Source organism: Chroicocephalus ridibundus, chromosome 1 (assembly GCF_963924245.1).
Source record: "Chroicocephalus ridibundus chromosome 1, bChrRid1.1, whole genome shotgun sequence".
Classification (NCBI taxonomy): Eukaryota; Metazoa; Chordata; class Aves; order Charadriiformes; family Laridae; genus Chroicocephalus; species Chroicocephalus ridibundus.
The window spans coordinates 125,113,198-125,137,221 of NC_086284.1; the positions used below are offsets into that span (position 1 = coordinate 125,113,198).

The following is a 24,024-nucleotide window of genomic DNA, read 5'->3' on the forward strand; positions in this document are numbered from 1 at the left end:
ATGCTGAGAATAGCCTTACGTTACAAGGACAGAGTAGATAATGAAGTGTTAGATTATTTAGGTTGACCTCACTTCCTGATTTTTCTGCTCCAAATACTTTACAGTACTACATGATGACAGGGGTGGCAGTACGACAGGCTATGGTGGGTTGAATTTGCTCAGCCGGAACGCTGAACAGCCTCAGATCTTGCTTATTCTTGGGAGCCGGTTCACCAGCGAACTCTCCAAAAGCGCAAGCAAAAAGTGATTAACGGTGAAATGCATGGCAACGGCAACCACAGAAACTGAACAAGTGAAAATAATTCATTTAAGCTAATTTTCTCTGCTAAACTGATTGGGAATTTTGTTGGAGAGTCCTGTCAAATGCCATAAAGTCAGTTGCTGGAGGCCAGTCCCAGGAGACAATTTATAATATTGGTATTAAGCCCTGTGAGCTTGGAGATAGGGAGTATCTGCCATCATATGGCTCTTCATTAGAGGCATTTTCATTAAGGTGTACCTTTATTTGGCATTATTAGAGATGAGCGGATTTAGCTTTTCTAATAAATTGCATTTGAAAACAATTAGAAAAGTATGTGCTGTAGCAGAATTTCAGTGACTTACTTAGTAGAGAACTGTAATTCAGCTTAATCATATCTGCTATATGAAAGCACATGTCCTTTCTTTTCAGAAACGCAAATTGTCAGAATTTTTTCTTTTTATTTTTGGAGGTACTGATGTGACCTTGGCATGTTAAGTCACTAGGATTATAATTCCCCCTTTTCCCCTAGGAAGAATATGCTTTTCCTAAGTACTTCTGAACAGATACAATCTGGCTGCTGGAAATGAAGAACTGTGCATCTTCTGATGCAAAGTATTACTGTAAAGGCTTCAGTTAAATCAAGGGAGGAGTTAGTTTTCCAAAACAACCTTGCAAAATTATTGCAAGAGTTGAGAAACTGCTAAAGATGATTGTGCTTTTAGTTAACGCATTGTGCTATTATAAGTTTAGGAGATTTACAGGTGTTGTAAATCTAAATGTCAGTGCTAAAATCGGTGTTGAATTTAAAATTGATTGCTTGAACTAATATTAATAAAATTTAATTTAAATGTTTAAAATATTTTATCACATGAAGCTGACATAGCCATTCCATGGAAAAAAAAATTTTGACAGCTATAAAGCAGGTAGTTTTTATACTATTCACATGCTGAGTGCCTTTGAGTACTTTGCTGACAAAAAAACTAGCAATGCTGTAAATCTGAAGACTCTCCTGGAAAACTTTTAATTTGGTTTCATACTCTTACTGAAGCAAATGTATTCTGAGAATTTTCTCTAAAAGAATTAGTTGTCATGCATTCTTGAGGTAAATTAGCCTTTGCCTTTATAAGCGTGTATAGTATTTCTAATTTTGATTCATTTGTATTTTTGCAGGGTAATGCAAAGGATTTAAAAAAAAAAACAAAGAAAAGGCTGGTCTGTGTTGCTGAATCCAGGACAGTAATAAAGGCACCCAAGCTGGCCTCAAAAATTGCTCTGTCTACCTAGAGATGCTGAACAGGACTTCGAAACAGTTTATGAGCGCCAGTGCAATGTTCTTCCTGCGCCTCCTATCATCAGGACCGTTCAATTTATGGCTCTGGTGGGGTATGTGGCACTTGGTGCTGCTGCTGGTATTGTAGTTAGCTTGACAGAGCCAGCCTAGGGGAACAGCACTGGTTTGATAGATCCAAAACATCTGATTCTAAAAAAACTGTCTGGGGGTGTTAGAGCAGCTCAGTGCGTTAACTTTAGTAGTTTTGTGGAAAAAGTCAAGGAAAATATGTTGTTGTTTTGAAAAGTATCTACTAGAGTCTGTTAGATGTCAGAAGATGGAGCATAAAAACAAAGGTGGTTTTATTTGATTCCTGCGAGTGTCCTGTGTGTAATATCAGGAATTACCAGTGTCATCTGAATTGTTGGAGATCAGCGGAGCAGTTCGAAGAGAGGAGTCAGCACTGTATACCTAAGGAGCAGTGCGTAAATGCTCTCCAGGCTGTTGTCTGGGAAGCCTTGGGAATCCAGCTTTGAAATATTTGTGCAAAACCGCCGGCAAAAATAGTCACTTCAGACAAACCCGCAGTTTTCTCAGACTGATCCAAATGCAGTAACCAGCAAGTCCTGAGTTGACGCCACCCAGGAGACAGCCCTGATGGGGGTTTTTCCTAGTGGTCCGAATGCAGTCTGACATTTCAGGGCTGCTTCCATACGTGTTTCCACAATGAGCTGACCCTGGACAGGAGGGGAGAGGAGATTGCTGCTGCTTTCCTGCACTCTGTCCTTTCTGCGGCTCTTCTTAGCTGATCATCTCTTCAGGTATCTGTACTAATTTGTTCCTACTGCTTATGTTGGATAATACCTGAACAGAGATGAAAGAATCCCAACTCACCCTGGTGTTGTCTTTAAGAGAAACCCCTCTTCTGGGATGCGAGGGACAGTGGTATAACAGCGTAAGATTTTCTTTAGCAGAGCTGAATTAGCTCTGTCACCAGAAGAAACAATCCTACAGAAAGATTGCTTCGGTGTTAGCTACATATGCATCGGTGTTTAAGCAAGTCAGTGCATTTTTAGACATACAAATTTGTAAAAGGAGCAGACAAAACACACTGAAACCTTCCACTGGAGACTAGTGTGTCCCCTTTGAAGTTTTGTTGTCAGCATGATTTTAAAAAAGGGCAGAAACTGAAGGGCCAATGAAAAAACGTGGTTAATTAAATGTGAAAGGTGCTGTCCTTGTTTGGAGTGTCTGTTAATGGTATGACAAGCTCTGGTAAAGAGCTTAGCTGGCCAGATTAAAAAATTGTCTCAGTCCATCTGCTAGCTCCAAGGAGTTTACTTCCATCACCTTTTCTTGCTTCTTCGCTGAAGTGGAGTACTGTCTTTGAAAAGAACATTCACAGGATGTCTTGGTTGACTTTTTTTACCTAATGTTTTTTCCAAAGATAATTATATGTGACGTCAAGGCATTTTCAAGAAGGGCAATGCACTTGGTTAGTTCAAGGATACGTTAAAGACAACAGCACTTCTGCTAAAAGGGATTTTCTTTTTTTTTTTTCCTTGCATTTTTTTAGTCTATTTTTTACACAAAAAAGTATGTCTGGCTTCATTTGGAAAATGTTTCTTTGCCTTCCGGTTTTGGGAGTGATTAAAGGCGATCTTCAAATAGTTGCAGGTAATACAGAAAACTTATTCATATTCTTGCTTTCAAAGTTTACCTATGGCAGTGTGTAGAAATAAAAATACCTCTCTCTTTTAATTACAACAAAGGGGGCTAATCTGTGCCATGATATCAGTGTAAATATGGAATACTTAATTTCCAGGAGGTATTACTGTACCTTTGTGTTGTTTCGAGTGTAGAATGTAGCTACAGGAGGCAAGTTTTCCCGACTTTGAGGGACATTAATTACTGATAAATGTTTCACTTGGTGCTTTTTCATTAATAATTTTGTATTAAATATTAAAAAGTGAGGTTCTGTCCTCTGCTTATGCACACTGAAGATGTGTCAGTTTGGGTAAAGATTGGGTTTTTGCTTTAGTGACCTTTTCTGATGTTCCCTTCTCCCTGTGATGTACCACCCTGGTGGTGGTCTTCTGCAGTAGACCTGACTATTAGTATTTCATCAAAATAACCATGTTTTTCATCTTTCAGTCATCGAAGTCAAAGGTGCTATTGACTTTGAGGTTGCAGAATAAGCTCATAATCTGTGGGATGAAAAATGCCATACGCTTATTACTGTTCTTTCTCTAGTAAATGATTCGTTGTGACTCTTCTTCAGTCATGTTTTCTCAGGGAAAAGTTGAAAGAAGAAAGTTGAATTAACTCATTTCAGATCAGCTGACTGTGGAGGATAGAGAATTAGACTGTCAGACTAAAATCAAATAGACACATTCTCCCTTCAGCTCTAAAGTTTCCTCTAGAGTGATGTGGAACAACTGAAATAAGAGGGGAATTTAAAAAAAAAAAAAAAAAAGAAAAGAAAAAAAAAAAAAGGAAAAAAAAAAGGCTAAAGCTGATGAGCCCTTTTTTTCTGTTTTCTTTTTTTCCCCTGCTCCAGTTTTGTAGGTTCTCATGGTGGTGAAAGGTCTACTTGCTAGCTGTCAGTTCAAGCAGCTTTCTTGATGCAAGGGTTATAAATGTTTCTTGTGGAAAGAAAATATGGAATAAAGGGACTTGTTAGTTAATTAATTACTTATTTAATTCCTGGCCCTGAAAGTTTTTAAGTACATGTTTATTCACAAATAAATTTCACTGTAGAGAGGTTGGTGCTGGTCTCTTCTCACAGGTAATTAGCGATAGAACAAGAGGGAATGGGTTCAAGCTGCAGCAGGGTAGGTTTAGGCTGGACATTAGGAAAAAATTCTTCACAGAAAGACTGGTCAGACACTGGAATGGGCTGCCCAGGGAGGTGGTGGAGTCACCATCCCTGGATGTGTTTGAGTCGTTTAGATGTGGTGTTAGGGGATATGGTGTAAGGGAGAACTTTGTGGAGTGGGGTTGATGATTGGACTCGATGATCCCAAGGGTCATTTCCAACCTAAATGATTCTATGATTCTATGAAATATAGTCCCATTGATTTAAGCCAAATCACAGAAGGGAAGTTAAAGACAAAACATTAGTGTTCAAAAGGTTAGGGCTTTAAGTTATTTTAACATTTGATGGGATGTTGTGAAGACATTAAGGTTATTTATAGTAGTACAGTCGTACAGACAGGTTTTGTTAACAGAAAAAAGCACAGTTACGTCCTTCAGAGACCAGAGTAATGGCATTAAGATACATGTGATTGCATCACTATCTCATCTAAGACATTTATGTGTGATTTTAATTTTACAGCAGAAGGTTATTCAGCTACAGGAGGAGGAGAGGCTAAAGGCGGTTCACCAGCCCCTCAGCTCAGTGGCTGGAAGTTGGCAAACCTTTCTTTGCCTCCTGAGTTGAAAAAGCTCACTGGCATTGTGGATGCTGAACAGGTCAACAAGCATGTGCTGTTACGAAGGAAGCGGTCCATTCTGTTTCCCAGTGGAGTTAAGATCTGCCCTGATGAATCTGTTGAGCAGGCTATTGCCAACCATCTGAAATATTTCAGACTCAGAGGTAAGTGATTGTGCTTCTCATGGGTAATTGATAAAGAATGTTCATTTACAAAAAAAAAAAATAGATGAAGCTTTTAGACATGATAAATACCAGGCCATAGGAAATACATTGTTACCCAAGAAACTTAGTTTTCTGTGATGATCTTCCTTTTGAGAGCTGTTATGAGCTAAAAAACCATCTTCTGGTTACACTTATACATTATAAAAGCTCTCAGTCCCTGAAACCACAGTTAGTGTTTAATAATTACTCACCCTTTCTCATAGAACAATTTGAATGCTGAGAAAAATAGGTGTTATGTACAGGTTAGCTAAATGGCAGAGCTTGTTGTATTTATTTAGTGTTCTTTGAGTGTTAGTAGAATTCCATGAGGGATCTTTTGGAAAAGAGTCAAGTCTGAGGCATGACTGTCTCAGCCACGTGACTTTTTGACTGTGGCTGGTTGTGCAAAGCGTGGTGTATTCTCTTGTCAGGAAAGCCAATCTCTCTGTTTCAGGCTGTAGTATAATAGAGATGAAGTCTTTCTTTTAAGATGTAGCAGTTGGTGTGACAGAACTTTCTCTGAAAAGCTGAAATATTCCCAGTAACAGCTTCTTTCATGTGATGAAATGTTACAGCAATATGATGTATTTTAAACCCTTATGTATGACAACACTGGAATGGGACATCAAGGTCATGCAGCACTTTCTGGTACTTCTGTGTGTCTGTTTTATAGCATGCAAACAATTCATAGTGTCTTAACATGTTTGTGTGTAACTGGTGGAATGGGAAGGAGCTGCTGTCGCTTAAAGGGGAAGGAAAGGTGTTTGGAGTCATGTGTTTAATTAGACTTTTTTGATTGCCTACAGGTGAAAGTCCCACTGGTAATTCAATTTATTTACTTAGAGCAGTGATAAAGAATTAAGACTGAGAGCTGCTGAGTGTCTGCATAAAAGTAAACATAAAGAATGTATTTGGAGAACAAAGTGGAATTATATGGGATCAGAGCCTCATTCAAATATGAATTGTGCCCAGCTTGCGAGGGGTGTTGACATAGATGATCACACAGAGAGTTTGATGGGCTTTGCACCCAGTCACACTCAGTAACACTCAACTGTTCATTGTTTTGCTCAAAAGGAATCTGTGCTATGTGCTTTAACTGCAGTTACCCCATAATTATCTGTGATAGGGGTATGTAAGGGCAAGTAAGCAAAAGTGTGAGCAATAACAAAGAAGAAAAATCCGTAAATTAGGTTGTAAATGCTTATCTAGAACTTGATGGTCCTAGGTTGAATCAAAAATCCACCTAGTCCATCTGCTTTCCTACTGGACTTCCGGCTTCCACAACCCACAAGGATTTCTTGAGCAGAGATGTTATGATCACCCCTAGCACTTTTAGCTTACAACTTCTGAAAAAGATCTCTGCAAGAAGCAGAGGTGACTAATTAGCAGCAAGTCAAGCAAGGTCTGATTCAAGCAATTTGTCATCTTCCTTCTGTTAGCGGCAATGTGCTGCACCACAAGTATTTGGTGATGTTTAGTTAATCACATCCTGAGTAAATGCACCTGAGGTAAGTGAGAGTTGATGATGCTGTTACTTTCATTCACAGTAAAGCTGCTCCTTGAGTGTTATTGAGTTAGATACTGGCTTTTTCTTGAAACTGTGTATTCGCTAGCTAGCTGAGTCGGTGCGGTGATAAAATAGTGAGATGGACTTTGCACTGACAACAAAATAGTCCTAGAAAAGAGGGTGGTCATCACAGTTTAGCATTCAGAGACCAGCTGCTCTCAGTGATTAGGAAAATAACTGACCCCACAAGGGAAGAAATATGAAGGTACACAGAATCAGTTGATTTTTCAGTCTCAGTCTGCATTTTTAGAATCTTCTTTGTATTCTCTATCTGTTGAAATAAGGAATAATTCTAATATCCCATACTTTCTCTGGAAAGGATGGTTTCAGTGCAGTCTATTATTTCCTTAGTTTTACTTTACTATTAGCAAAAAATTTTGCCACTACCATGGAAAGAAAGGTTGTTAGAGCTTGTTAGAAAAAAAGAAAAGGTTTGCATGTGCTGATTATCCAGGTTACGTTTGTTCTATCTATATCTGCCTTAGAAGGAAGCAGGTGGGAACATAATTATCTCTCTGTAGCTCCAAGCTTTATTTACTTTTGCTAGCTTGTTAAAACCTCTATTAGTGTCAGAGACTGACTGACGAACATTTCTGTCAGAAGCTTTAAGCAAGTGCTTATGTCATATAGCTGTAGGCTTAACAGTATACAGCTTCCCCCCCCACCCCCCAGACTACAACATCTGTATTTTTTCAGCCTTAGAAAGATACAAGACAAAGAGATATTACAAATATGTAATAAATCATTAAAAAAAAATCAAAGGGTGGCAAAATACAGGGATCTGGAGAAAAATCAGTATTTTATAAAACAGCAGTAGCATCCTTCCATATGAAAGTCTAAGTAATGATATGATTATTCACTGGCAGTTGTTATTATTTCTGTATTAGTCAGAAGCACCAGCCAAGAATAAGGGCGGTTTTGTACTTGTTTCTCTACACCTGCAAGTCAGATTTCTCAAGTGCTGACTTATGCCTACAGTCAATCACACTGCAGAACAAACTGAGTTTTGCATTAGCAGAAGATACTATTTTCAGTCTCTTTTGAGATGGATCTGGGATTATGATTGTCTCTATGGTCCCCAGTACAATATAGCCTCTGCGTCTCTTGTAGCCGTATATGGAGGTTGCTGCTGTGGGCTGGCTTTGTGTTTCATTTCTTAGAATATAAGGATGGAAATCAGGCATAGATGCTTATAGATTGGGCACTGTAGGTCTATGGGTTGGATCTTATAGAGTATTTTTAACACGTGTCCTTTTAAATGGTGGTAATGTTATGGTTGCTGCTGGAAGAGTCATGTAAATCTAGTGGTGGTTCATAGCTGGGTTGTTGTGATGAACACAAAGTGTGTCCAATGGGCAACTGGAGGTTTCGCAAAACAGATTTCGTGGAAATCTAATAGTGGTGTTTCAGATAGTGAGTGTGCTGTATGTGGCTGATTACGAATAATGATGTTATTTACTGCTGGCAGGGAGATGGTAGCCCAAGCCCCTGTTAAATAAATTTATTATATGAAAAATAGCTATACCTGCTCAGGCCAAAAGTCAGTTGGGTCAGACCAGTCACCTTATGTAGACAATTCAGTGAATCTGTCCAGTTCCTTTGGTGTAAATTGCCAGTAGATGGTTGAGGATTGCAATAGATTTAGAAGGGGAATTAGCCAGTAAAACAAAAACAAGGATTTGCAAGGTAGCATGGCTTGCACCATTTTCCCTGTCCTATGCCTGTTAAGTGGGTAAAACAAAGCCTGCTGGATTTTGACACCAAGGTTCAGAATACTGCTGGTCTCTGCCACCTCTGAGATGTAGTTACTCTGGTAGCTACCTTTCCTGAATTCTGTTTGCATTTTTTCCTACTGTGATCCACTGTCTTAAACAGTTCAATGTACGCTCGTGAGTGAGTACATCTTCTTTTCACAAGAGTAGACCAGAGAGTCTCTGCCAGAACCATTTTTGTCAGCCAGAGCTTCAGATAAAGCTGAAAATCTAAAGATAGTGTTTAAAGATACTGACCAAAAAAGGAAGTAGACCATATTCTTGTCTGTCATAGTTGATGACAGACAAGGACATTTTGGTACTTTGAAAAGAATAAAAGGTACTTCTCAGGAATGAACGCATGATTAGAATTCCTGGATTTGGTAATCTTGGGCATAGCACTGAGCTTTCTCGTTTTCCCCTTTCTTGGGTCACTTCAAATCTATTTACTGAAGCATTAGAAATAATGATATTATGTTCTGCACATGGACAGAGTTAAGAGTGAAGTTTCAATTTGATGCTGAAATTCTAAATGTTACAAATTTGTTCAAATCTTGCTGAATAATGATAAAAGCAAACAGTCAAAAGTCACAAAAAGTACCTGGCTAAACAAGCATACAATAAATAACATGTCTGGCTGAGTGAGCCTTTTCTCTTTGTTTCCCCCTCATCCCTGGCACGTATTATGCATCACTCATACTCAGCCAATACATTTTTGAAGTTTATTTGTAGAAGGTCTAATTCTCTCTCCCGCTACATTTGAATTATTAGATGTCAGCACATGCTTCTAAAAAGCTTGGCTTCTCTTCATGAAAGACACTCCTTTGTAGTTACTGAAATATTACTGGTGGGAATAGGTTGTGTGATAGAGTTTAGTATATGAGTGTTCAAAGAAGAAAAAAAATCTTTTATGTGGATTGGTTAATTCCCATTCAACTATTTTAATTTAAAATCCTGGTTTGTTGTGTATATTGCTTAAGGGTTGCTATGTTATAGGCCATACATAGCAGTATTTCAGCAACAGATGAAGTGAATTCTCTGCATGTGTGTATATTAGTCTGTTTAGCAAGTGCCAACGAGTCTGCAGGAAATATCTCTTAAGAGGTGTCTGTCAGTCTCCTGTCACTGTAGTCCTTATCAAAACCCACTGCAATTAAGCCATTCAGTTGTGCAGAAAGAGAGAAGGAGTTGGCCTTGTTGCCTCAAAATAGAATGTTCAGCCTGATTCGGTGCTCCTAGCCACTGTACATGATTCAACTCTTAAGAAGCACTAATGGGATTTAACTGGGATTAAGCTCCAGCACTGCCCACTTACACAAATGGCCAGAAAGCCAACCTACCCCCTATTAGGTGCCCAGTGCTGTCATATGGTGCCCTCTCAATTAACCTCAGAAATCCCTGAGCATTGACTGAGTGTAATAGGCTGATTGTCTCTCATTTGAGAGCTAAATGCATCCCGAATGGTAAAGCTGGAGCCACAGGGACTCTGTATCCTACCCAGGTGCATGAGAGGTAGCAATTTCAGAGAGAGACAGGGAGTCAGATCATCCATGTCACAGATCTTAGCTGGAGGTTTTGAAAAGAACAGTAAAGTCTTTTGGAAAGGAAGCTTCAAATAAACATTTTTCCACCCCTTCCTACAGATTTATAGGACTGAAAAGAGGTGGTGCCTGCCTGCGTGGAATTTCTTTTGGCTGAAACACAATTTATCTTAAGCTTTTCAGGATATTCACTATTATTTGTAAGTTATTACTTGAGTGTAAACACTGCATTTGAAGCAGATAAGCTCCCAAGGACTGGGCTTTTCGGCTTCCAGAGTAGATATGCTGGGATTCGCATGGTCTTACTACATGTCTGTCTTTCTGAGGCAGCCTTTGAAACCTGTTACAGCCTTTAAAAGTCAAGACCTTGCCTACTTTAAGTGCCTTTGCACAAGGGCACAGGCCAAATGTGCTGTTCTTTCCATTTTTGCTGCCTTGACACTCTCTCTCAACTTGAAGACAATTATCTCAGTGATGAGTTAAGTGACTTGAATTTCTGAGGCATTTCAGGATGGACTACATGCAAAATGTAGTAAGTGCATGCAAAATGTACTTTGGAGGAAAAAATGCAGAACAAGCTGTCTGGTTTGAGTTCTTGGTCTGAATTCTGGTTCATCATGTCAGTCAGTTACACATCTTCTGCATACCTGCTTCCTTTCCTGTAGACAGCTGGAGCGATCACATCTCTGTAGCAGGGAGCCTCTCTCTAGCTCATAAGTCTTCATTTTTTAACATTTGAATTCTTCAGAGGAAAATTACAAATTTGAGAGATCAGTTAACACTAAAATACACATTATTTATTACTGTAGCCATGGGGCGAAGGAAGTAATTTTCTAGAGGAGCTTACCTTCCCACCCACATGTAGCTTCAAGGCTCTTAGCTCACTGCCTTAAAAGATTGATCTCGATTTTATGATGCTTTTAATCAGTATTGTTTGCCAGGGATTAGAGGCCTCATTGCAAATCCTGTCTCGTCCAGGGCCTGGTGTTGCTAATGCTGTCCCACGTATCAGTGCCTGTGCCTACCCCTGTAGCAGGCCAGTGAAAGTCTGGCGTGAGATCTAGCCATAGAGATGGGCTCTTCCCACATGCCCTGAGGGCTGATCTGCGAAGCAGGTGGCATGTGGCAGCAGCGCCGCTGGGTCTGCTCAGCAGGTCCTTCCTCATCCTGGCAGGGCTGGCTGCTTGGTTGGTTTTTAAGGGTTTTTGCAGCTAGTCTTAGAAACCCGATTCCTGGAAAGATCATAACGCAAAGCCTGTACAGCAGATTTATTTTACTTCGTAGTTGGAGTATGTTAACACAGCGTATTGTTTGAAGCAAGCAGTTTCAGTCGTAACTCTGAACTGTTGGGTTCTTGTCAATTTATGGTAAGCTCCGAGGCTGCAATTTTTTTCCATTCCCTATCTACTTTAAAGATTTTATATTTAAAATTCAAAGTTACGTTTCTAGTCAAAAAGCTTACTGATAAATCTGTTTGGTTGTGTGTCCCCCCCCCCCCCCCCAACTCTGATTCTCTCTTATTTTCTATTTTGGTTTCAAGAAGTTTCTATCTTACATATTAGTCAAAAGCTGCTTCATTTATTGTCAGCATATGTAGATAGTATATGTGGCACAGATGCTGGCAAGTTGCTGGAGGGTCAGAAAGGAAAGACAGTGAATTGTTTTTATACAGTAAAATATAGTTACTTACTGAATCTTCAAGTCAAGTCCTGTTAACGTTGTTTACATTTTTGTCTCCAAGTTTTGTCTACAGAGTCTCAGAATGTTTATAATCTATTTAGGAAAAACATGTTTTTCTTATATGGGAGTTCTCAAGAATTTGTTGATAAGAAACTTTGGAAAACCTCCCTGGCCAGCAGATAGTCAAAAATCTGCCACAGGGGTGGGCTTCACCTTCAAGTTAAAAGAAGGTTAATCACATTTGTTGTGGAACTTGAATGCGCTCTGAGGGTGGTGTCTCTTCGGTTCCCTGGGTGGCCACGTCAATGAAGCCATGGTAAGAACTGTCTCCCTCTTTGGCATACCTGAAGCAGAGATGGGAGATAAAATCACGCTTGTTTCTTTCTTTACATGAGCATGATTTGAACCACAATGAAGAAACTGTGCTGTTCTTTTTCTGTGCTTGGAGTGGCAACTTTCATCTAACTACAAAGCATTGAAAAAGGTGTATGAGAAAGAAAGAATGAAACAAATTTGTTCCTTTTCTTAGCCAGGCTACAGATTTGCTCTTGAGCACCATATAGGTCTAAGCATGCCCAGGGCTGGTCTTGGGTTGAGCCCTTACAGGCTGGATTTGTTATCCAGCAAAGCAATCCCCTGCTTTACAAACTGGCCAGTTGGAATAAACAGGATAATGACAAGATGGGCTGCATGTCAACAAGGTTGCAGGGTGACTGTGTGTGGCAAGCGGCCCACCGTGGCTGAGGATGCAGTTTCCTGGGCAAGGCTAACAGAAGTGTTTAAATGGCAATTGCAGTACATGTTTGCCTGGGGGTTTTAATCCCTCCCTGTGTGTCAGAACTAACAAACTCTCAGACTACTCGGGAGGAAGAAATGGGCCAGCCTTTTCCTTCTGAATACAGGAGCAATTTGCACCATGTTGTCCAACTTGTTACTGCTCGCTGCACTGGAAATGGCTAGATAGGACACAAGCTCAAGAGGACAGAATGTGACTCCTTATCCGTGTCCCCTTTCCTCTTTCCACGGAAAATATGGCCCTATTCTGAGAGCTTAGGTCTGATTAATGGGCCTGGAGCCCCCAGATGGTACAAAGCCTTTGGGATTGGAATTCAGTGGGGTATCTAATTCCAAATGAAAGGACACACAACAAATCCTTAATCTATTGGGAGCTGATTGGGCCAACTGTTCATACAGCAGCAGCTTGTATTCAGGCAAGACAGTGTCTCATCACATTTATTTAAAAAAAAGAGATTAAATTTATTTAAGAGTATTAAGGAAAACTGCCTTTAATTATTACTGCCAATTATTACTTGTAACTGTAAAGCCAATCCTTTGCCTATTGCCATTTGAAAACTGTAGGATTAGACAGTCTTTTCCTGGATGCCCAGCTTTTAGGAGTGTGATGGTAGAGAGGATACCGCAGATGTCATTCTACTTTGGGAAGCTTATTAGCACTCCAGCAGGATTCAGAAATCCCAGAGCAGGATTATGGCTTCATTGCCTGAGGTCTGTGCAGAGGTCATATGGAAACGTGGTCCCTGCCTCAAAGACTTTGCTTCCTCAAAGAAGCTTCCTGAGGAAGTAAGCGTAACATAAACAGGTGCTTGTAAATTTGGCTATTTATTTCTGATTAATTGCGATGCATAAGCAAAGTTGATTGGAAGCATCTCCGAAGCTCCTTACCTAATTACCATCCCTTAAAAGTTAGCTAGCTGGAAGGGTGCTAGAGCAGTAATATACAACTGACAGTTAATAATGCAGAGTTTGAGGACTGTATTCTTCTCTAGTCATACGTATTAAATGAGCTACAAGGCTGATCTCCGTGTAGCAAAGCTGTCAGGAACGTGGCGTGGAAGTGAGAGATATCTGTCTATCTGTAGAGTTCCACAATGGAGAAATGGTCTCAACTGCTCTAATAAACTGAAATTCAGGGTGGAGTTCTGTGTGGTGGCATCCAGAGTGTCAGAATCAGCTAAGCTTTACGGATGCTACTGCATGTGAAACAGTTCCTTAAGGTTGTTGTTTATAAAGCCTTTGAATTTAAGAAAAATGTCCATCTCTTCGTTGAATGAAGGGATTTTTCCATATGTGATCTATGTGTTAAGTTTTACACAAGCAAGTACATTTCATAGATTTTCAAATTCCGAATACAGAGTACCAAGAAGAAATAGCAGTAAGGTACTGGTTTTGGCAACCTGGAGCTGATTGAAGAAAATGACTTTCCGAAGGTAGATTCACAGTCAGCCTCTTGTAAGGGTCTTGCTTATGATATCAAGACTTTCCCTGAATGCAAAGCATCCCTCTGCTGAACTGTATGTGAAATCCGATTAAGGCCAAAAAGCAGGTTTGTCTGCTACTACTCCAGGCTGGCATCTGCTGTGAGTGATTTTTAGAGTTGTTCTTCTTTTAGCGTTCTCTTCCAGCACACAAGGAAAATCCTATAAATCTTCCTCCCTTTCAGTTATCCCGGGTCACAGAGAGGTTCTTGCTTGAGCGCTATGTGACCAACTGCTCTGATTGGCAAAGAGCACATGCAAGATTGGGGTGTTTAAGCAGCTGGCGTAGTACAAGATAATTTAACCCTTAATTCACTGACTGTCTGTTCAGTCAGAGATATCTAGTTCTTTCCCAGTGCATACCTGCAGCAGCGTTAGAAGTTGACTTATTTGTTAGGATATTGTGTTATTGTGTCATCATCCTGCCTTGTTTTTCAAATTATTAGCGCAGTTATGATTTCTGAAACTTATTTTAAATTCTGTGTTAAAGGTGAGTCCAAAGGAATTGTTACTGATTGAGCCTCTAAAACTTTGATCAGTGCAACTATTATTCTTATAAATTAAGCTCTGTGAGGAAGTTTGCCGTGTTATTTTGGTTTTCTGAATTTTCAAAAAATTTGACCCATTGGTCAAGGTCAGTTTCACTCAGTGAAAATACTGTTGTTCTTGATGGTTGTTAGGAGACAAATGCGCTCTCTTGTTCTCTTCTTTTTTTCTTTAGGGAAGTAATTAATTACTTCAGTAAAAAGAATCAGGGAGGGAAGCAGTATGAGAGTGGGAGATCCACCAGATCTTCATTGTCAGTCCCTTCAACACCTTACACATTTACATGTAGGTGTATAGTCACTGTATTATATATATTAATGTACTGAAAAGCACACAACCTTTGGACAGTACTATCCTGGCCACCCATGCTATGGAAGCACTCCTGTTGTACTAACACCAGACCTTTCTTGTGCCTTCAGTGTGTCAGGAAACAGTCTGGGAAGTCTTCAAGACATTCTGGGATAGACTGCCAGAGCGTGAAGAATACCACACCTGGATGAACTTGTGTGAGGAAGGAACGATGAGTATCTTTGAAATGGGCACAAACTTCAGTCAGTCTGAGGAGCACCGGAGTCTGATTGTGAAGGTGAGTACAGCACCTGGTTGGTGTTTTCTCCTGAGAAAGGGCATAATGTCCCACTGCAACATGCAGCTTGCTATATGGCAGGTGGAAACATGTGGAGCACTTAAAATGTACAGGTGTAAGTATCCCAGCTCTGAGTACCTGTCGTTCTGAGAGCAGTTCCAAACCCAAAGTTGTAGCTGATCTGGTGGAGGCAAAAGCAACAACAATGAAGAGAATGTTGCCTTCAGTAGGTGTGTTCCTGACAAGTAGATGACACCTAGACTCCTTGACTGAAAAGGCAGCATGACATGAGGCAGGCTGTGGCGCGTTGCCCTCTGTGGCATGTAGCAGCCTTCCTGCTCTGAATTGCACGTGGAGGTGCCTTCTGCTCATATGGCACTCGAAGCAGGAAGTTCTGAACTGTGCTTCTGATGCTACCAAACTTGCAGAGGTTAAAATCAGAGTACGAGTGTGTAAAACAATTTAATAAAAAATGCTGATCATCTGGATATATTCTCTGTTATTTCAGTTGAAGCAATCTTATCTTAGCTTAAAGCAAATAAAAGAAGCATTAAGCTAAACTAAAGAAGCCTATCTCAAATGAAACATGAAGATGTCTTTTCAGGAGTTTGGGAATTTTAAAATTACGCCCTTGGTACAAAATAAAGTGCTTAAGTTTGTATGCATCTAAGATACAGTAGAATCTTAATTTCTCTGGATAAAAGGCTGTATTAAAATGTATGGTTTATGGATCTTCTTTAAGATTACAACATCTTCTGTTTTTACAAGCTAATGAATGAGTAGTTTTATGAAACTTATGATAGGTCTTAAATGTATGATCCCATAGAATTAGTAATGTTCTGCTAGTATGGATTTTTCCTTTCTGCTTTTTTATGGACTCCTATGCTAGGAACGTGGACTAGGGAATGTGAGTATGAAAACTGTTGTGGATAAAGGAGAGAGGGTTGTGGTTTTTTTTTTTTTTTCCTGAGCCTGCATGTTAGTCTTCACAGGTGGATGCCAGCCAAAGTTTGGTTCTCTGATGTCTGATGGTACTGTTTCCTTAGAAGACTTTGCAAAACGAAGGAGACAGATAAAATTCACATGAAATTTTTAAGTGCATAGTGAATGTGTCATTGCTTTATGTAATATTTTGGTAGTGAGATGATCTATAGTGGGAGCTTATTAAAAGAAATCAGGATGACTCTTGGAAGCAGGACAGTGCATCTAACTTCCCACTGCTGCTTTATCTTTTTGGGTATGACCCTTCAGTATTACAGTGGAGTCAGATACAGTGCTCTGTGTTTGATGACTTATTTAGATGGCTTATGTGTAATTTAGGTTTCCTTTCTCTTGTAAATGGATATATTCCCTTCAATATTGCAAATTCTGGAAAAGGACTGCTCATCCTTCTATTTGCTTTGAGCACAGTTGATAAAAGGTGACGGTTGCTGAGCTGATTTGATGGGAGACTAGTCTGTGTTAAGGGGGATCGAATGCTGTCACCACTGTGCTCCACATAAAATGTCGCAAATATATCAGGTGACTTTTTTTGAAATAAAAGCCTGAACTCAATTTAAATTTGAACCAAAGACTGAAGGCAAGAGCACTCTATACCATCCCTAAGTCAGACACCTTCAGAACGTCTGATGGTGTGTTTTTGAGTACATAGGTCAGAGCGTGGATTTAATTGCTGACTCTAGTACTGACCCACTCTTTTTCCTATGCATTCATGCACAAAATGCTTGTCGGAGTATGAAACCTCTTTAAAGCAGCTCTGACAACATTAAGTTCAAATAATTGCGGCCGTTACAATGCTGCTTTTAATAACATCCTTCCCCCTGCTAGTTGCTTGTTCCAGTCTAATGTGGTGGTAAGAACTGGGACTCAGCCTGTGTGACCAAGTGCGCTTTCTAAAGCACTGTGTCCTGCCCTCTTGTTCTTTCCACTTCCACCAGCTAAGTTGACCAAGTTGCTTTTCCCTTACTTGTGGGATTTTTTTTTCTCTCATTACAGCATGTTCATTCATTTGTTCATGGTCAGCTGTCGCCATATATTCTTTTTTTTCAACCCTTAGGTTTGATCTGTAAGGTGCTGAGCACTTCTCACTGAAGGGCTGCCGTCGTTTCACGGTGTGCACAGTGCTCTGTAGCGTCCATGTGTGATACATGTCAATAGTCCACATTCTCATTTGCTTAAAAGGAAGACTCACTTCTGCCTGGCACTTTAGAAAAGCAGCGTATGTGGTTGGCAGTAGTTCTTTGTCTGGCCATTACATGCCTCGTTAAATACCACTTGTTTCTGATCTTCCTCTGCTCTACAGTGTCTGTGAATCATCTGTGGTTAATTTCAAGAGTTTAGTTTAGAGCCCGCAGCTGATCAAAGTATTTCTGCTCTTCTTTTGGTATATATTGGCTATTGCTGCCATAGCATTGATCTGCCACCTCTTTTGTATTGTGCATGTTGGCAGTTTCTGGCAATCTTAGTCTAGAGTTTCTGTATTGCTTTTTGGTAAATGGCAACATGAAATTAAATACTTAGAAGTGTACATGCTGTGAATTTTCCCTCTTTCTCAAAAGGAGTTCAGCTTATCTGAAAATTAGGCAAAATAAATCTCTGGGGTTTGCTCTCAATAATTCATCAAAATGATTGCTGTCATGCTATTTTTGTTGTAGTGTGGAGTTTCTGTTTTGAGCAATGTAAGTAAATGACACTTAATTAGCCTTCCTTCCTGGTTTTATTTCTTACCTTTTCCTCTAATCCCTGGTGATCACTGTCACACACCTACAGATGTTGTACTATCTGCTCCAGTATGGCTTAGTTCATGTGAAGAAAAATTCTATTTCTCTTGCTTTTGACACGCTTTTTTACTGGATATCAGCTGGAGCTTAGACTAGCTCTTGTCCCAGCTCTCATATATTTTCCTTCAGGAAAAATGTTGTTCAGTCTCTAATAGTCCGTCAAAAAGACTTGATTAATTTGGTGGAGGTGAAGGCACATGTACATGGAATTGGATCTTTTGCCATCAGATGGCTTCTACTGGTAGGGCAAGTGTGCCTCAGAAGGCAAGGCTTTTGCTGCTCTTTAATAAGCAAGCTATGCACCACATGTTGTCTTGGAGAATTGAGGCCTGCCTCTGTGTGATTGCCTCTTGTGTTTATTGAATTTATTGTTTGTGTGTGTTTTTATATATATATATGCATGTTATACAATCATATATAATACATATACTGTGTTTTCATCAGGTTCTTAAAGTAAATCACCTGCCAGATTTTCAGAAAGAGCAGATGATCAGCTTTACAGATTTATGCCAACCAGAAATAATGATTTTAAATATTCTTTTTTTTTCCCCAAAATTTGTTCAATTTATTTTCTATGTGATTATGTTAAATAAAAGTACTTTACATAGGATGAATACTAGCCTAACTAATTTCTTTGGATATTAAGTAGATTTACAAAGGGTGGGATTGTTATCCCTCTGTCTCTTTTCAAATCTTGGCATAAATGAAAATAAATGGAAAAGGAGAAAGTAATTCTAATCCAAAGGGGAGTTTTGCTTGCAGTATACTTCTTCATGTAAACCTTCCTTCATGTAAACTAACTCTGCTTGTGTAGCTCTATTTCAGGTGAAGTATAACTCCGTATTATGTAGAATGTTTTCATTCATCCTGTTCAAGTGGTTGTTCTATGCTTAAGGTGTGTGTGTCTAGAATTCTGATATTGACGAAAATTGCCTCCACTCTGCTCTGCAACTGTGACCTTGTTCTTACTTGTGCTAGAAAATTTCTGAAAAATCCAAGAGGGGAGAAACACAAGAAAAAGTAACTATCAATTTCCCAGGAGCCTTGTACTTCTTGCTACGAGATCGCAGCACTGCTGGCAAACCAGCACAATCTGTGTTGTTCATGGCAGCACTTACAGCTGGTATATGATATTCTTTGTAACGTACCCACATAGCTACTGGGCACATTTTTTGACTTTATACATTTCTGAAATAACGCAGCAGTTCTGGAGTAGCTGGTCAAACTGTTTTGACACCCGCTTTTCTGCTTTTTCTGTCCTTTAGAGAAGACTTTTTTCTTCTGCGTGTTCTGAGGAGTCTTCAGGGAGGGTTTGTTTAGCTACAAAAAAAAAAGGCTTCCCTGCCTGTTTCTTTCTACAATTTTTCTTTAATTCTGTGCAGCTTGTAATATGAAATGAAACCAGGGGTTTCATTGAATTTTCATATGCAGCCTATTGTTATAGTAAATAAGAAGATTAAAAGGGAGTCAGTTGCCAGTGCTTCCCTTGTTTCTTCTTCTAACTGCTGGGACCTGCTTGACCAGGCGTGCAGTCAGGAGGTGGTCTGGGTGTGTGGTGAGCTCCCAAGCTACTCCACCAGTGCCCCGTCCTCACATCCAAGCTCTGCAGCAGAGCAATACAAACTTCTGCTTCCTCTGCGACCTGTTAGGGCTGAGCAAAGCTGTTGGGGACAACACTCGCATTTTTCTCCTCTATTTGTAATATTTCTAGGCAATGGACTTATTGCAGATTGAAAACCAAATGCTGTAACAGTCAAAAGAACTTTTTTTTTGTAGTCTAGTTGTCTACCCTATCTCTTTAGCATGCTGAGAGATCTCTTAAGGTTCCTGTCCAGTTTTAGGAGCATCTGCTGCTGACAATGATTAGGGATAAGTAATCAAGCTAGATGGACTAAAGCCTCAATTCATGCTACAGGTTTTTTCCTTTTCTTTTTTCCATTTTTCAATCCTTTGAGTTTCAACAACACAAAGCTCTGCTGCTGTTTCAGCCAGGATGCACCTGGAAAAGGTGTACCACACTAACCAGATGCTCTTCCAAAGTTTTCTTGTTTGAAGAGGTGCAGAAAGTTCAGAAAATTGGTGGCTTTGCGGTGCCTAAACAGTATTTTGCACATCTTGAGGCTCACTAATCTGTAGCATATACAGAGCAATTAACATAAGAGGTTGCAAGCAACTTTTTGTACAAATCGCATCAGAAGATGCTGCACTGAATGCTTAAGTGTGAAGGAACAAAGTTAAAAGAACTGAAGGTGTGAAAAATGTGGAGTGGTAGTGGGAACAGAGATATTCTCAAGAGCTTTAAAAAAGTAGATGTAAGGTCAAATGTAAAGTCAAGCACGTCCTTATATAGTCTGTGGTTCTTTAAAATAAAAAAGAAAACCAAAAAGCACATTGGGCAGAATACGCTGTAAACACTCAGCTTCTATTGAAAGATACTGGTGAGTACCTTTTAGTTTATAGCTACCTTGCAAGTACCTTGATTGCTTATGTTTTTTGTGGAGCTTCGGCTGATTTCACATTGATGAGTGGTATAGAGGCTCATACAACAAGAAACAATGTCAGGTCTTGTTATGGATATGATCCATAAGTGTACTGTGATTAGAAGAGGAAGAAAAAAAATACACTTTCTTCCTAGGGAATACAAAAAAAATCTTTATTAGGTTATGTTTATAAATTTTTTTACTTTATTTTTTTCCGTATTAGCCTGACATTATATAACCAAAACCAAGGGAATAGGACATACGTGTATGTTGAACATAGGACTTCTGCTGTTTTTTAATAGAAACTGTATTATAACATTTATTTGTAGCACATGCTGACATTTCAAAGGTGGCCTTTGGCTGTGGAAAAAAAAGTGGTGGCGATTTCACAGGCTCTTGTTCTGAGTGTGTTCTGAACCTAACTCTTGCTGATATGTCTATATCAAACAGAATATATTTTATTCAGCAAAACAAGTATATAGACTGCTGTGTGTGTAGGCCTAGAGAAAGAAAAAAGTAACAGTCAAGACGTAAAACACACCCGGTATTGCTGTGTAACTGCCAAGTTCCTGCTGGCATGTGAGGGTCTCCAAACTCCACGATTCCCCAGCCTTTGGCCATTTGTTGTTTGTGGCAGTCTCAGAATTTCCAAAAGAGAGAAAAAAAACCTAAGCAAATAGGGGAAATGTAGATAATGGTGAAGAGGTAACTTCCTGCTGGAACAAGAGACACGAGTCAGGCCCGTGCCTGCTACTTAAGCCTGGTTTCTGTCTGCATAGAGCTTCTTCCCACGTGGTGACGAGGCACAGCTCAGCAGTACTTGCCACCACAAAGAGCTGCAGGAGCCAGTCTGTATGAATTAGTGCAGTGGGTGTCTTGAAATAGGTCTGATAATATTCCTTGATGGGTGGAGAGGAGCTAAAATACTCATGGTCACATTTACCTGTTTAATTGTCACACATCCAGTTAAGTTGTGGTGGGCTGAGATAATTGTTGTGACCTTTCTGTTCACCAAAGTCCATAAAACAAGCAAAGAGGCCCACTGACTTCCTTGACTTTGTCATTGTTCCGTTGGTCATTTAATTTGGGGCATTTATTTTAATTCATCAAAATCCCGAAACTTGATGTTTTACAGTTCCTGGAGAAATTAGAAAATTTAGGTTTTACCAGGAGACTCTAATGGAAGTTGGATGTAGGTGGACCCTCATCTTTCCAACACAAGTAGAATCTCCTTCTTGAGTCCATAGCAAAATGCAGCATGAAACATACTGCACTGCTCCCATAGTAAAATTCTGTCTGCATCCCGCATTTCCAGTGTGGGCACATAATAGGGCAAATCCGTCCTTTTTGGCAGATTACATGTCCCGATCTCTATTTCTCCAAATGTCAATCAAATTTCAGAAAGTGAACTTTTAATGAGTTGCTGTTCCTTGTAGATCTGATGACAATCTACAATAATAAGGCACGTTGAAAAAAGCTGTCATGAGGAATGAAGAATTAAGGGAGCTCACCTAACTGAAATCATCGAGCAGATACTCAGCTATACCTGCTGCGGGCTCATGTACAGTGTTGGGCAAATGGGACACATGACAACATGGATTAGGTCATGAATCCTTTCCAAAGGAAGCAGGTGTGCGTGATTGTTGGTTGCTGGTAAGAGGGAGACTTGCGCTGTGTGCATCTTTTAGTGGAGCTGAGAGCCAAGAGTTAGCCATGGAAAAGGAGTTTGTAGCACAGCTTTGTTTGAGAACCAAAAGGCAGACGGTTTCCCCAGCACTCCCCAAAACAGTGACAGGAGGTGCTCACCTACCAAAAGTCAACTCGAAAAGCTCCTGGGACAAAACACAAAACCTGCAATTGTGTTGACTCAGCAGTACTTTTGTTTGGTATTGACTTCTCAGCCCATCAGCAGCTCTATCTCATTTTCCGTGTGTTTGGAGCACAGACTAGCTGCTCAGTGAGGGAGACTGGGATCAAAGGGGCAGAAGGCAACCCCGCCTTAAGGTGCCTTAATGCATAGCGTAACAAAACACACATCCTTAGCATGCTCAAACGGGCACTTAGCAATGTAAAATACATGATTTTGCCTGACTTCTGAGCTGTGTTCAAAGGGGGGATGTAGCACCTAAATGATGTGAGTCATTTGTAACCACTTACTCCTGGTGCTGTAGTTTCTGGCCACCTCACACAGTAGATGATTTTGTCTTCCTAAGGTTCTTCTGAGGCAGAAATGCCTCTTCTGTTATCTCTCCTATTCCTGTTCTGTGGTCTTCCTTGCTAACCATTGTCTTTCTCTATTTAATCAAGTGTCGTAATCAGTTTCCAGTATCTTTTTGATCACTGACTTAGGTACCTTAACATTCTTTTCTTTGCATGAAATGTCTCCAGTTTCTTCTAAATCTGGAAAAAAACAGATTCTCATTTGCTCTTTCACACCCCCACCCCTTACAGATGCAAAAAAAACCCCAGCCCTCATCTGTTGCCATCCTTGGAGCCATTCTGTGAGATTTCCTTCACTCCCTCTCGCATCCCCCCCCTTAATATTCTCCTATTGACTTTGGCTCTTTCTTTTTTGTATTGCAAGTTTTAGTTAGCTTCCTCTAACTTAAAAAAAAAAAAAAAAAAACAAACAAAAAAACAAAAAACAAACAAAAACAAACCTTCATCACACGTATGCAAATAGATTAATTAACTCCAGTTACTTCTCTGCATCTATCTTCATCTCCCTTTCATCTCTTAAGCTCTTTCTGTGTTAAGTCTTTCTCTGGTCACTCTCCTCCCATTATAGCCTAAATCTTCCTTCTCGGTGTCTCTATCTGTTGCCTGGCACAGCACAGAAACTGTCAGCAGTGAGGCCTGTGCTCATCTCTTTCTGGGAAGAGCTCAGAACCGATACTTCATCCTCATCATCCTTGTCTGATCAGCTCCTTTACTGTGCAAATCTGTAGTTCTTTGTTTTCCCTGTTTTTCACCTTGTTTCTAGATAGCGCTGCCTAACACATGCTGAGGAATGACTTCTATGTTGAGAGTTCACCTCTGCTGTGGAGCTGATTCCTCCTGGACAGACTGAACCCTTAGCTTGTTTCTGACACCTTACCATGGATCTTCAGCCTTCATTTCAAGTTGAACATGGCTAAAACAATTTCTGTTCCACTAAGCTTTCCATGCTGCCTCTCCTCTTGTGTACTCTAGAGCATATTTTCATTTTATCTGTCAGGGCTGTGCCTCAGAGTGCTGCTCTCCATCCTGGCCTTTCCCGCCAGCTTCAGTTCTGGACATTGTCGTTCATCCCCTTGGATTCCCCCCAGTGCTTTGGCCTTGCCTCCATGACAGCATGGTTCTGCCACGCACCGTGGTGGGGAATCGGGACAGGCAAAGAGAAATGATTTCTTGGTATGACTTTCCTGTTGGAAATCATGTGGACAGGTAGGTTAAATCAAACATGTTTGGTACAGATGGGATCCTACACAGATGGGATTAAATTAATATGAGATTAATTTAAAATCTCCTTGACATTTTCTTCCACCTTTTTTCTCCTGCCTGGAATTATCTCCAAGATATTTTGTCTTCTGTGCATAATGATTGTTTCTTAGGAGCAGACAAGAGTATCCTAAATAATTGCCTTTCTGCAAGTTCAAGAGTTGACAGAAGCTCATCCATCCCGGTGAT

The 24,024-nt window shown here is 40.0% G+C and overlaps 1 protein-coding gene across 8 annotated transcripts in view; it reads left to right on the forward strand.

Annotated features, from left to right (window-relative positions):
* IMPG2 (interphotoreceptor matrix proteoglycan 2) overlaps nucleotides 1-24,024 on the forward strand; it is a 64,986-nt gene that overhangs the window by 1,185 nt on the left and 39,777 nt on the right. For 4 of the 8 annotated variants that reach the window (XR_010073043.1, XM_063349936.1, XM_063349974.1 and 1 more), the window contains exons 1-4: nucleotides 1,480-1,624; nucleotides 3,088-3,188; nucleotides 4,849-5,109; nucleotides 14,929-15,095. Coding sequence is in view for 7 of the 8 variants with exons in the window: in XM_063349936.1 (XP_063206006.1) it covers nucleotides 1,611-1,624; nucleotides 3,088-3,188; nucleotides 4,849-5,109; nucleotides 14,929-15,095 (543 nt within the window). In the remaining variant the exon portion in view is untranslated. The other 4 variants (XM_063349965.1, XM_063349956.1, XM_063349983.1 and 1 more) reach the window with 4 other exon arrangements.